General features: G+C 34.6%; 1 protein-coding gene across 5 annotated transcripts in view; it reads right to left on the bottom strand.

The window, feature by feature from the left end:
• YAF2 (YY1 associated factor 2) overlaps window positions 1–15,514 on the bottom strand; it is a 67,154-nt gene that overhangs the window by 37,881 nt on the left and 13,759 nt on the right. Inside the window, exons 4-5 of one of the 5 annotated variants that reach the window (XR_012510632.1) lie at window positions 4,839–4,910; window positions 4,679–4,745 (exon numbers count right to left, since the gene is read on the bottom strand). The exons of 2 other annotated variants lie outside the window; for them this stretch is intronic. Coding sequence is in view for 1 of the 3 variants with exons in the window: in XM_074375018.1 (XP_074231119.1) it covers window positions 4,839–4,910 (72 nt within the window). In the remaining 2 variants the exon portion in view is untranslated. Of the gene's footprint in view, window positions 1–4,678; window positions 4,746–4,838; window positions 4,972–15,514 lie in introns of those variants that run through there. 2 more of the 5 variants (XM_074375018.1, XR_012510633.1) reach the window with 2 other exon arrangements.

The raw sequence follows: 15,514 nt of genomic DNA, 5'->3' as shown, positions 1-15,514 counted from the left end.
TTTTTTTTTTAATAAAGTACAGTTGATTTACAATGTTATGTTAGTTTCTGGTATAACAGCAAAGTGATTCAGTTATACACATATTTTTGTTAAATCTTTTCCATTATGATTTATTATAGGATATTGAATATAGTTCCCTATGCTATACAGTAGGACCTTGTTATTTATTTTCTATATAGTAGTTTGTATCTGCTAATCCCAAACTCCTAATTTATTTTTCCTCCACCTCCCTTCCCCTTTGGTAACTGTAAGTTTGTTTTCTATGTCTATGAGTCTGTTTTGGTTTTGTTAATAAGTTTACTTGTATCATATTTCCTAAATCTTATAAATTACATTGGTATAATTTTCAAATATTGAACTATCCTTACATTCTTATCCTAATTAAAATTCCTGTCTCTGTTCACAAGTGAGATTGAATGTAATACATTTTCCCTTGTATATTCTTTTCAATTTAGGTTTCAAGGCTAAACTTGTGTGATAAACAACAGGGCAGATCTCCATCTTCTATTATCTAGGCCAGTTTATATAAAATTGAGATTATCTGTTCCCCAAAAGTATATCTGAAATTATGATTACAAAATCACTATTAAAACTATTCCTTCTGATACTGCACACCAATTAGTATGGCTATCATAAAAAAAGACAGATAATGAAAATGTTGGTGAGGGTATAAAAAAATTGGAACATTCGTACATTGCTGGTGGAAAAGTTAAACAATACAGCTGCTCTAGAAAACAGTCTGGCAGTTCCTCAAAAGGTTAAACATAGAGTTACCACACAACCCAGCAATTCCACTCCCAAGTATAACCCAAGAGAAATGAAAACGTATGTCCACAGGAAATCTTGTACACATGTTGATATCAGAACAATTCATAATAGGCAAAAAAAGAGGGGAAAAATACAAATATCCGTCAGTTGATAAGTGTGGTATATCCATACAATGAAATATTATTTGGCCATAAAAAGGAATGAAGTATACTGACATGCTACAACATGGCTGGACCTTAAAATTATTATGCTAAGTTGAAGAAGGAAATTACAAAAGACCATATATCGAATAATTCTATTTATATGAAATGGCCAGAACAGGCAAATCTATAGAAACAGAGAGTGGATTAGTGATTACCTAAGGTTGGAGGGTTTGGGGAGAACTGGGATTGACTGCTAACAGATACATAGTTTTTTTCCTGGGGTTATGAAAATATTCTAAAATTGAATATTGGTAATGGTTGTGCAACTCCATAAAAATATTAAAAATCATTAAGCTGTACATTTCAAATGGGCAAATGGTATCAATAAAGTTAAAAAACTTACTCTTCTTGGGGAAATTGACTCCAATTTCTTCAATGATTTTTAGTTTCTATGCATTTTCCTTTTCTTGTGCAGCCAATTTTTAAGTTATTTTTTCCTAGAAAACTGACCATTTCACTAGGCTTTTTGAATTAATATATATTTAAATCAACAGTGATTTCCTGTGGTTTTTAAAATTACAATTGTTACTTGTAATTATATCCTATTTTACAATTTTATTAGTTGTGTCATCTGCTTCTTGATGAGTGTTTCCAGGACTTAACTGACTGAAAAGAACCAGCTTTGATTTGAATGAATATTGCTATTATTTCTATTGTTGACTGTTTTCTATTTCAGCAAATTCTATTTTTATTTTTATTTCCTGCCTCTTCCTTCTTTCTTTGGTTTTACTTTTTCCTTTTTTTAGTTTTTTGAATTGTATTATTTGGCTCATTTGTTTTCTTTCAACCTAAAAACATGCATTTAAGGTTATAAATTTACCCCTAAGCACCACTTTTCTTGTATCCTTCAAGTTTTGATACAATGCTTTTACTGTGATTCAGTTCCAATTATTTCATAATGTTCATTATTTTTTTTTATAATCCTTGAAAATTCTTTGCCATTCCTTCTTCAATACTGCTTCCCTACCATTCTCTGTATTCGTTCTTCTGAAACTCCAATTAGACATACTTTGGAGATTTTCAATCTATCCTCTAAGGCACCTTAGCTTTTCTTTCATGTTTTTCTTCTCTTTGTCTCCCTGTGATCTGGTCTTCGAAGAATCATCAGTGTTATTTTGAAATTAACAACTTCCCTCTTAAGTTGTATCTAATCTTATTTTGTCCATTGATTATTTTATAACTAGCTGTATTTTTCATGATTTCAATTAGTTAACTTATATATCTATATGTATTTATTGCTTATTGATTATTCTACACTCTATGAATGATAAAAAAAAGAAACAGATGTATTTTAAACTACACACTTTTAGGTGAAATGTTCTTTGAAAAGTTCTCCATTCTAAAATGCTTCTTTAATGTCAAAAAGAAGACTTCTTAAAAGTCTTGACTGCTATTCTACCAAATCTTATCCCACTGTGCCTACCTGCATCAAGACATGGAAAGAATAAATTCTATTATTCCCATTTTAGAATTAGAGAAACTAACACATAATAAAGTTCTTTTAAAAATACTCCAACTTTTTTTGAAAAATATCAGAGTCACAGAAAAGCTGAAAGTACCAGTATACTCTTCACCTAGATTCAAAATTGTTAACATTTGACAGATCTGCTTTATCTCTCCTTTTATCATTTTACATATGCATAACATACAACACACCCAAATACTCACACAGTTTTTTTTCTGAATCCGTCATGATGTTTCACTTCTAAGTATTTCAGCATGTATCTCTAAAGAATAAGGCATTCTCAGTATAACCACCATACCATATCACACCAAAGAAACCAGGGGGTCAAACAGTTGGCAGATTCCAAACAAGCACTTGAGTCACCTGACTAAATGTTCTTCATTTTGGCTTGTCTGATTGGACCTGAATTGGTTCTCTGGTGATTATTTAGAAGTGACCCTCAAACTGTCAAAGAGTATTTCCTTCCTTCAATGATCTTGAAATTAGATTTCATTTACTGTATCATTGGACAGGTATCTTAAATCCAAGCATTTCTGAAAAATCAAGCAGTAATCTTCTAAAATATTCAAACCTGAAAAATCAAGCATGCTGAACTTCCAATTTGCTGTCCAATATTACACAGTCTTGTGAATACAATCTAGCTCTCAAAACTATACATTCTTTTAAAATGTGCAATAGAAGCTTATAGTGTACTAAACAATTATAATTACACTATACCAGCTTCAAAGGAAAAAATATACAATATGGCTTAAAAAATATACAGTACAAACAGGATTGATTAGCCAAATAAACCTGTTCTATAAATGAAAATACTGGTAAGTATATTTGTGAATCTACATGAAAAACTAATTCTTCAGGGGTATGATTTAATTGTAGTCACTAACATTAGGAAGGAAGATTAAAAAAAAACAATAAAATCCTATCCTTGCTCCCAAGACCATACAAGTCAGCTTAAGAATTTTATATGAAGACAGAGCAACACAATCTGAAGCTAATATTTAAAGCTAAACTATGTCATAGAGATAAGAATTACACCTACAATCACAGAAATATTTAAGCTCCATCTATAATCACACAATGGCTAACAAGAGAGTTTACTACGTGCCGCTAAGCACTGGTCTAAGTACATTCCATGAATTAATTAATTCAATCCTCATAGCAATCTAATTTTTCCACTGAAGAAAGCAAGGTAACTGAGAGATGCTAACATAAAAGGATTTATGTGAAGGGTAGGGCTTGACCTCAACCTTAAAGTACAGAAAAGTAGAATGGAAGGAAAGTCATTTCAAGAAAATGAAAAAGCACAAGCCAAAGCAAAAATATGAGAAGTATCCAGGTAAGACCAAGACAAAAGTTTCGACTTGAAGAAATTAAGGCTGGAAAAACAGGATGGGATTGGATTACGAGAGGCCCTACATATCCAGCAAATGGATGAAAATTTTATAAAACAGCAGGGCATCACTACAGGCTCTTTATGTGCTAAAAGTGCCCTTTTAGAAATGGTAACCTGGTAATGATGCAGAATGAGTGGGGGAGGGGGGAAGAAACAAGGAACTATGTCCAATTCTAACACTTAAGAAACAAATCAGGCTGGTATCTGAGGAACCACAGAGCTCACACCGAACCAACTGTGCCACCCTTCACATCAATAAGCCCATCCATTATAAGCAAGGAAGTGATAAATATAATTGCAACATACCCTGAATTATTTTCCAAACATACCTTCAATGAAATTAAAAGGTATACTGGAAACTATGTCAGTAAAAAATGTTAGTCAATTTACATAAAACTATTCTTGCTGTTCAAGTACCATGTCAAAAGAATTTTGCCAAATTTGACACAAGCATTAATTTTACAAGTATCTACTTCAATAAAAGCAACACAATAAATAAAGGAATTAACAAAATAATTCAACATAGTTTCCTCACATTGCTTTAGAACTATTACACTATTTACCAAAAGATGATAAACATACACTTTTTATAAACTACTACTATGTAAATGACACACTTTAAAACTATTGTCACATTTATTCATACGCTCATTAAGAACTAGGTATTTATCTTCCATACAATAAACTCCATAATCCACATCAACCTTACAAAAAATAAGCTATCCCAAAACAGTTCCTCTCTTTTGCAATTAAGTGAACTCCTACAGAGAAGAAATGTACAAAAAAAATCTCAAGTTTGTGAAAACTAGCTTACTTACCAGCAACTTGAGTTATCCTATTGGGTCTTTTCCCTCACAGATCCACCTCTTGCCCTTCTGTCCAGCATGAGAATCGTCCTGATGGGCATCCACTGGAACTGAGGGGGCATGCAGTACAGATGTATACGTAAGAAAGTTGGGGGAAGGGGATTTGGGAGATGCTAGAGACATGCTTCAGTGCGCTCGCTTACCTTCCTGAAATTGGAAATTGCAACGGTTCCTTGGTCCTCGAGGCATTCACAATAACTTCAAAGAATGTGGATCTGTGGAGATTACCCAATAGGAGAACTCCAGTTACTGGTAAGTGATCCAGCTTTTTCTTCTCTATCAGAATAAGAAGATTATATCATTTTATTTGAGATTATTAATACACATAGAACTACAGAGGGAAGGGCTGTAAATTCATAGATAACTATATGTATGCACCAAAGTAAATACAGAAACTGTGTGCCAACTATGAGGTCAATAGAAACTTCTGGCATTATCAGAAACACAAGGGAAATAAAATGATTTGAATGATTTCATTTTAAAATTTCTATTATAATAACAGCTATATTTTAATATATAAAAATATCAGCTATCAGACTATTCCATCTCACTGAAACACCACCATCATTTTAAAATATTAATACAAGGATAATTAGTTTATCAAAATCTACCACTTCTTAACCAGCTACTGTCATGAATAGTCACTAAATTTTGGTGTAGAGGCCACCACAGTGGATTAACAATGTGTAAGACTTCAGATAAAAAATATCAATGCATTTCCCACTCATCACTGAATAAATCTTTAAAAATAACCATTTGTCACCTACAACAAACCAACCACATACACATATATTACGTATGCCAGGCCACTGAAAAATAATAATGCTGCTCTTAATGTATACTACATAGTATAGTAATACTTTTGATTAACTGTTATACTTTTAAAATTGGATCTGTCATTAAAAAAACAAACAAAAGAATGATTTCTAACAAAAGGAAGGACTCCTCAACAGAACTTTATCTTCAGGTTCACATGAAGACATCCGTTACCTTTAACTCAATTCACATTAATCAGGTACACGTTCACTGTAACGTGTTACAGCAGTGATGACTGCAAACACTAGTCCCTGCTGGAGATACACAGATACGTTTCAGTAGTACTTCCTCCTTTTACCATCATGCTTCTAATTAGTAATTACCCTATACCTTCAAGAAACCTATGGTATCATGGTTCTTCATTCTATGGAAAAAATTAAAGATAATGTATAGTTTTCCTTTTGTTTTGAGCAAATAGGATAAAATGATGTATAAAACATTATTCAACAAAAACAAGTTGAAAATATAATTCTAATGAAAATTTTACGTTTCAACCTTGTTATGAGGTAATGTTTGTATTTAATACAGGTTGACAGTACCATGTTAAGATTTTTGCTAGATTACAACTTAATTTTAAGATATAAATTGTCTTGGATAAATTACATCCATTTTTATATAAATCTGAGTTTTAAAAGACAGTAATATTTAATGCATTAGTTTTTAAATGACTCAGTCATGCAAACAGGAGCACTGCACAGACCTGTTTATAACTGTAATACAGATAAATGCCAAAAGGGTCATGCAGTTAACTTTCCTAGTTCACTACATTCCTAGTTCCCTGAAGAGTAAGCAAGTACACGGCATGAAGGTCCTACGTGCTTGGATTGATGAAATACATACAGGAGCAATAATCCAAATATTTTATCTTCACGATATAAGCTAGTATAAAAGACGTCATTAAGAACTAAATAATAGTTCCCAATTTTTATTTGTAGCAACACATGCAGTCTCCATTTAGACTCAGATCTTATGAATTTAAAACAAAATCAACTGCATTTTAAAAAAATAATTTAAGAGAATTAAAATATCTTGAAAAGATTTTAAGGTAACCAAAAAGGTAACTTAAGAGACTAGCCCTGAAAACTGTTTGTTGTTATTATGCCATAAGCTCAACTAAAATGGATTTTATCGGAACACCTTAGAAAAGAAATTCCAGAAATTAGGATACTCTACTCAAAAGTACCCTTTGTAAGCTCTAATAATTATAACGCCTATCCACAAAAAGTTACTCCTTAGCAATCAAGAACCAAATCGAGCAGTTCACTGATGAGAATCTACTCCATAAAAACAATCTGAACTTATGAAAACAACATTCAGGAAAAAAAGTGACTTAGCTAACCTTCACTTAACGCTATGTATTGGTTTGGACAGTATATTAAGTTTGGAAGCAACTTAAATTACAACTCATTTTTATGATTCCAAGTACACTATTTTTTAATTCTCAATTAAGATGTTAAATTCTAATGTATGATATAATAAAATTTAGTATTATACACACATATTTAAGTGACATTATTGATGGTTCATATATAAATATGGGGGAAATGTGTGTACCTCAATTAACCAAAGTAAGGTCAAAAGGGAATTATAAATGTACTTATTAAATAATGTTATTTACAGAAACTGTCCTCTTTTTTTTCTCACTAAACAGCTTATCAAAAAATCCATTTCTGAATCAAATTCTCCTTTCCCTGAGTTTTACCCACTACTTCTACATGAACCCATAAGAAACAAACAAAACAGTACTATTTTATTGTTAATGTAAATTAACCTACAATCAAGATGGAAAAAACTGTTATTTATCTGTAAAATAGGGATAATAGCGGAACCTACTTCCCAGACAGCTGTAAGGATTAACGAAGTTCTTATCAATAAAGCATTTTAAAAACAATGCCTTGGAATCTAACTGCATATCAAACTATAACATAATCACCCAGAAATGGAACTATTTTCAAATGATTTTATACATCTTTAAAGAACTATTAAAAATTCTAAATTTGGAGATTTATCTTTTGGTATTAATTTTGGTATAGTTGGCTCTCTGTATTTGGGGGTTCCACACCCGCAGATTCAACCAATTGTTGACTCAAAAATATTCAGAAAAAAAATTTCAGAAAGTTCCAAAAAGCAAAACATGAATTTCCCATGCTAGCACCTATTTACAAAGCATTTATATTGTATTAGGTGTCATAAGTAACCTAGAGATGACTTACAGTATACATAAGGACGTGTGTAGGTTTATGTACTCCTACACCATTTTACATAACGGACTTGGGCATCTTTGGGATCTGGTATCCAAGAAAGTCCCAGAACCAAGGGATGATCGTACTATTATTTTGAGACTACATTCTTTATATTGCAAGATAAAGAAAGTAAGTAATTCATGGTATTTATTAGGAATCATGATGTGCAGCAAGAAAGAGCTACAAGAATACTTTAATATTAAAATTGAATTGCAAACACACTTACTGTAATTTTTAAAAATACATATAATTTGGAAACAGTTAGGAAAACATTCTGGACAGTGGTTACAAAGTAAATCACTATCATTATCCTACCAATACATAAATTACATCTGCTAGTACTACAAAATCAGCCATTACATTAGGTTCACTTTAGCAACGGGAGCTACTTAGACTTAAAAAGTTGCCAGAAATATTTACGCAAATCGTTTTCCATGTTCCAATACTTGATTTTTATAAGCTAGATTTTTAGAACTGCAGCTCTTGATAAATTCTAAAAAGAAATTAAAAAAAAATAATATATATTCATGTTCTTGTCTGACATTTATTAGATGGTAAAGGTACTAATGTTCAAACTGTTTGGAAAAGATGAGGGAGAAGGATGCTAGCAGGTACCCTAGTTCCCTAGAACCCGTCTCTGGACAGAAAAGCTTCCCATTTATTTATTGCATATTTTGGGTTTCCCCTGTAAGCTTCCCTTTCAAGAAAGAATTCTGAAATAACAACAAAAAGTTTTAAACTGTAAAGGATAGTGTGGTGGGCAGCCTTTAAGACAGTCCACAATGACCCCACCTCCTAATCTGCCTGCTCTTCTATTATTTCCTCCCTCTGAGGATGGGCTGGATTTAGTGACTTATTTCTAAGGAACAGAAGCAATGCATGTTACTTCCAAAACTAAATTATAAAGACTGTGGCTCCCATTATGGGGACTTTCACCCAAATAACTTGCTTTGGGGTAAGCAAGCTGCCATACTGTGAGCAGTCCCAGGGAGAGGCCCACACGGCCAAGAAACTGACGCCTCTGGCCGACAGACAGCAAGAGTCCTGAGGCTTGACAACAGCTGCACGAGTAACTTGGAAGCAGGTGTCCTAAGGCCTGCTGACAACCGCATGAGTGAGCCTGGATGTGGATCCTCCCTCAGCCGAGTCTGAGACACCCTGAACCAGAAACACCTGCTAAACTGCTTCTGAATTCTTGACAAGGAAGGAAGGAAGGGAGGGAGGGAGGGAAGGGGGGAGGGAAGACAATAAATGTTGATTGTTTTCAGCCACTAAGTTTTGGGGTAATCTGTTATACAGCAATAGATAACTAATACAGAAAGCATTACCAAGTAATTACTATTTAGCTAAAAGTGGCAAAATGAATGTCAATTAGCTGCCTAAAAGGAACTCACAGGAAAATACTACCTATGAGTTGATGGGTGGGGGCTCAATTCTGAATTTGGTTCTTGGTTTTTAGGTCCAAAAATTCAGCGTAAGCTGAAGCAGATAAGGCTCAATAACTGAATTATACCAACCAATCTCATCAAACTGATTAATAAATCAGATGTCACCTTCCAGGGTGTTTCCGTTTCAATATCAATGAATCTGGACAGAGCCAAAGCATTACAAAGAACTGCATAATGCAGACAGTCTGAGTGTGCAGCAGCCCTGAAAACTAGTTGCTGTGTCTACAAGCTACTTTTTTTAAAACTGAAATTTAAAAAATTTTAAGATGTAGTTAACTTAAATATAAAGACGTCTACATGACTACAATCCCAGAATAAAGCACCATTCTAACAATCGTGAAACAGCATCTCTCATCTCCTGACAGTTGATCAAACTGTCCAGTGTTGCAATGCTGTACAGCTTTTCTTTTGTATCATTTTATGTTCTAGCCATTCTTCCTAAGGATACCTTAAGCACATTAATTGATCTTCAATAATATTTTGATTTTCCTAACCTGACAGATACCCCAGTCCCTTAATTAAGTACCACATTTTATAAACCGCATCTTAAAATGAGATACTTCTTTAGAAAGTCAATATTAACTATTCTTAATAGTTTCTACTTCAAGGAAACATTTTCTTGACCCTAGTCCAAAATGTCAGCAGCCTTATATGTAGTCCTTTATACACTAATTATAGTTGCCAAGTTAAATACACAAAAATGATAGCTAACAATACTCTAAATGCCCACAATTATGTCAACACAATAAGGAAGTCTAACTTTACTCTGTAATTATGTTTTTTCTCACCTTTCCTGATTATAATATTAATCTGACCAGACTCTAAGCCCTGCATTAGTTTTCAAATCAATTCTTAATAACCATCTCTAAAATATAGGTGCATATTTTCTATGTAAAACTGATTTTATAAAACAATGGCAAACTTTTCTAACATAACAAATTTCAAATAGTCTGAGGTCAACAGTAATAGTTTTCAAACTACTGTCTGTGTTATAAATAATGATTTTATTATTCAGCAGTCATAAAATCTGAATCTGGATCACATTAAATCCAACATACTTCACAATGACTATCACTTTACAAACCAAATCTACTGTACAGTTTTATGAAAAGTGCTGTGATTTTCTTGGTTAGCTGATCTAATGGTATGGTTTACTGCTTCTAAAAACAGAAGATAAGGGCTTCTCCAAACTATACTTGCTCCCTCACAATTAACTGTAGAATTTTCAAAGAAAGAGTTCAAAGTTACTGTACTTACCACCTAAAAAATTCTTCATACCAACATGCACTCAATTTTTAGAAATTAATTCTATTAATTTCTATAGCTACAATTAGGAGCTACCTGTAAAAGCAGAGGCTTACTGATAAATTTTTACTAGATAATTAGACCACTCTTCCTTGAAAGAATTAGATAATTTTTCTCATCTCCCAAACTACCATTATTAACCGCCGTTATTTAACCTATAGATAAATAATTCAGAACTGCTGTAACTATCATGGAAAGCTTAGTGCAAGCACTATGCAGGATTACAATCTTGTTAAACATGAAATATAAATATTAATGCCACACTTGCTAAAATAAACATTACACCGAAAGCAAGGGGAACAGTAAAAGCCATTTGCCAGGGCCAACCACACCCCACCCCCTTGGAAAACATTCTCTCCGCCTATTTCTGTACCAGTACACTCTCCTGGGCTTCTTCCTCCTTGTTTAATTTTTCTTTCTCCTCCATTTCTTTCTTCTTCTTTGTGGATGCTCTTCCTCTACCACCACAGGAAATAATGATGTTTCTCAAGTTTCTGTCCTGGATTCTCCTTTTGCAAGCTGTGCAGTCTATTCTCTCCTTGCTCTGTCTTACTCACTCCACAGCTTCGACTGGGTCATGTACGCTGATGACTACCAAACATATACTTACAGCCCTGTTCTCCTTCCTAAGCTTAAAGCCCCACACAGCCAACTGCCCCGGAGATCTCCTCTCTCAGATTTCCCGCAGAGACCTGAAATTCAACAAGTCTAAAAGTGAACTATTACCTTCCCCCAAACCTGGCCTTCCTCCTGTTCCCTGTCAGTGAGAAGGACCACCTTTTACCTAGCTGCGTAATTAAGCCAGAATCCTGGGATTAATCCTTGGTTCTTCCCTCTCTACAACCCAACTTCCCACCTCCCACAACCATATCCAACATCCATCAAGTCGTATAAATTTTCTCCTGAGCATATCTAGAATCCATTCATTTCTCTCTCCTGCTGGCATTATCCTTGTTTGGGCCACTACTGTGCCCTGCATAGACTACTGCAATGACATCGACTAAATGGTTTCTCTGCCTCTAGTTAAGATTCACAAACAATAAGCATGACTTTAAAACAGAATCAAATGCTACTGGCTGTGGTTTCAACGATGCATTGTATTGACTGCAAAAGAAAACATTTTTTAAACTGCTAAAAATATTGAGTATGAACATAATTTAGGTTGACACAAGTTCTTTTATCAAGTAAAAGGGCACAATTAAATATATCCCACCCAAACTCACAGGTTCATGAAATGAAATGATGTAAATGATACTAAAAAAAAAAAAAAAGTGGAAAACAGTTTAAAGCAGCAATAGAATGAGTAAATGATAGAGTCTCTGCAGTTTGATTAAGTACTGTCAGTGCTATGCAAGACACAATGACAGGCACAGGAATTTTTATTAATATTATTTACAGTGATTACCGTTATTATTAACTAAAAACCATGTTAAGTTGCTTCCATCATTTATCACATTTAATCATCACTAAAAAGCCCTATGGTTACGTGGCCATTAAAAGGCAAGGTGGGGATTTAAACTAAAATGTGATTCCAGGACCAGTGGTACTGCTCTCAAGGAGACTACAGTCCTGGGAAGGAGAGAGAAACAAAATGAAATATTTTCAATAAACTGTGTAAGTACAGCCATCACATTTTGCACAGAATGCTTCAAGAGTAATTGAAAGGGCATTCACTCTGGCCTACAGATAAAGGAATGCTTCTTGAGAGAGATGGCGCTTTGAGAAACCAAATTAAGAAAGAAACTGTGGCGGATGGGAGGATATGAAGCCGAGGAAATGACATAAACAACATGACACGGTGGCTTAAAAAGACCATAACCATGCTGTTTGACAATCCAACCTGGAAACAGACTTACTCTTTAACTATGGCAAGTAGTAAAAAAAAAAAAAATGCTGCTTTTAACTGCTCAACTCTTGAGTCTATATACACTGCTTACCACTACCAAAGCACTTTCTAGATGTTAAAACTTACATTAAGGTCTAAATGTTTAAGTGACAGTCCAAATCTAGTTAAAACACACACACACACACACACACACACACACACACACACACACACACGTGAACAAAGAGGGAAGAGAAGAAAGAGGGAGGTTGGGAGGGAGGGTAAAAGGGTAGGCAGGTTGACAATATCCCTGAAGCAATTTGCGGAAATACTTTTTTTTTTTTTAGTAGAAAGCACTTACTCTTATGCTCTAGTCTGGTCACTATGGAAGTCTATTACTATATTACCACTCATGTATTTGATTGTTTTAGTGAGTATTTTTTGAGGACTTGAACTATATGCCAGGCACTGTGCCAAGTACTTTACAAGAATTATTTCACGTATCCTCATAACCACCCTTAGTTATTATTATCAATTCCATTTTACAAATGAAAACTGAGGCTCAAAGTTGAATAGCTTTCAGAAGTTTGCAAAGCCAGTTAAGTGGTGAGATAGACAGACAGACAGATAGACAGACACACATATGCAGAGTTAAGCTCCAGGGTCCCAACTCTTCACCACTACACTATGTAATAGCAAGCAACTCATAACTATTGACGTTCTTCATTTTTTTTGCTTTCCATTATCATAATGAGTACACATGAAAATTAAAAACAAATACACAGTTGAAAAAACAAAATTAGGTATATTTTCTGCACTTAAAGTTAGTATAATCAAATCCTACATAAGTGAAGGATGGCAAGATTACAATTTAAACGTAAATTAAAAAGGAATAGTACAGAAAAGTGCTGTGTGAATCAGAGACATTAAGTTCACAGAAAATTGGCAACAAGGGAATAGGGAGAAAATTTGATAACCACATTCAAATAGATAATGGAATAGTCTTACTAAATTTTATCAAAAAGTACAAAATGATGACATTATGAATTTAACACATTTTTCATGTGTAAATTATACTGCTCATTATTCACCTAATAGATGACTGTGGCACTCTGGGCCTTAACAAGCACTGGTCTTTAAAAAAAGAGCAAAGTGTCTAAGAAGATGGTAAGAAAAAAGGAAAGGAACAGAGAAGGAGGGAGGAAGAAAAGGCTTTTCAAGGGGAAAAACTTCAAATCTCCCCACCACTATACAAAACTCATTTTTGGCTCTTCCCTTGGAAATGTGAGGCTAAGAAGTCCAGTCACAACCAACCCAACCTGTGCTGAACAGAATCTGACAGAGAGAAGGATACAAGGATGGAACAGGGCAGAGAGGGTTAAAAAATGTTCTGATGGCAAAACACACTCAGGAAACAAAAATTAAGAGAAATGCTAAGAAATGAAATGTTTAAGAGCATAGATGATCTGGCTCAAGTGGAGTAGAGGAGCACAAAGCCCCGTCTGTTTGCTCCTCCTGGCAGCCACTGAGACAACTTCAGGAGATCTCAGGGCTCCAGAAAGCACAATTCAAAACCTCTGGGCCCTTCTGAGGCAAGGCTAGCTCTCTCTATGCCAAGAATCCTGTTACTTGATTCTAACTGGCAAACCTATGTCCTCCTTTCCCCTTACTTCCAGCAACTTGCTCTCTCACAAGAGGCTTCCCAGAGCTGACCCTGAATGAACTGTATGCTTGAAGAGATGTACGGCTGTGCACCTAGTGCCAGGCTAAAGCCTCTCTGGGCAGTGGGACGTCATGACGATGGGCATTCCTATTTCCCTCCTTGTACTTGTTTAATATCTTCAATGAACATGTAATACTTTTATCAGCAGAAAAAGAGTTGTTGTATTAAGGAAAACAATCATCCTATTCTCCATGCTCAGCTTATTTACATTCACACTTGAACCTATTACTTTATTCCGATTTATATAAAACAGGAAAGCTTTTCTAGTAAAGGAAGAACTGCTGATGCAGTGAAGAAAATAAAGGAATCAGAGCATTTTAGAAGGCAGGCTAGAAACATTATGGAGGAGACTTCGGGTCCTGGGGAGACCAAAAAGGATGGAAAAAGATGAAAGATGACCAGAACAACTCTGCCCTCTGTGCAGACGCACCCAGCGCTCTACTTCCTGGGCAGCCACGTCTCCAGCATCGAAGACTCTCCACTTGCCCCGCTGCTCCTAGTAAATCTTATAAAGGGTGATGTTGTGCAAAAGAACCCTGGTGAGATGATAAAATACAGAAAGTGATTTAACCCCTGACTCAAAATTGTCAGAGGGCTGTACAAACTTCTTATTATACACACAACGTTCATATACATACACCTATTCAAACCGGTTATTAGTTACACTACTGGTGATTCTTGTATTTATATCACAAATAAAAGAGGGAAATAATAGGAACTGCAATTTTTCTCCTAAAAAAATACTATGATACATGACATACAGCACAATAAATGTTATTATAAAAGAATCAAAATGAAGTCTGTTAACATTTCTACTTCAAAAGTTTTCCTTTAACATAGGGAAAACAACTGACAGTCCTTTCAGTTCTTCATTCACTGTACTGCTAGCCCAGGTTTTAACGTTGAGTTCTTATATTAGTTTTAAGTTATTAGGTTTAATGTTAGAAGTTATCAAGATGTACAGCACTAGATTTAGGTATAAAGAAATTTATAAGAAAAATGCCTCAAGAAGTTACTTCCTAACATATTTTAAGGCTACCACAGCAAGAAAAAGGACTTAGAAATCCAAACATTTGAATCTAACACTAACCAGCTAATGACCTTGAACAAGTCACAATCTTTCCAGGCCTGTTTTCTTGTCAAACGAGGGCCAGGCTTTTACCAAGCTAGAGCCATGAGTTCCAGCGAACAGAGAAGGTGTCACCTAGCAGGTTGCCACACATGACCTGGCAGACCTCTAAGACTGTCTCCAACGAGAATTCTCCACACTGAATTCAAATCCCTGAACAAAAGGGTTTGGAAACAACAGCAACCTCAACAATTTTAAAAGTTTTAACAGCAACATCTTTACCCCATACCCCTCAACATCTTCTCTCTGAAGACTGTCTTATCCCTCTGCCATTAAAGTTTCAAGAAGTAAAAACTAGCCTGTCTCAGGAAATGATTAAACACTATGGAA

The sequence above is a fragment of the Camelus bactrianus genome, chromosome 12, assembly GCF_048773025.1.
Source record: "Camelus bactrianus isolate YW-2024 breed Bactrian camel chromosome 12, ASM4877302v1, whole genome shotgun sequence".
NCBI classification, from domain to species: Eukaryota; Metazoa; Chordata; class Mammalia; order Artiodactyla; family Camelidae; genus Camelus; species Camelus bactrianus.
The sequence above is the reverse complement of the archived record's forward strand: the minus strand, read 5'-3'. Positions and strand labels throughout refer to the sequence as shown.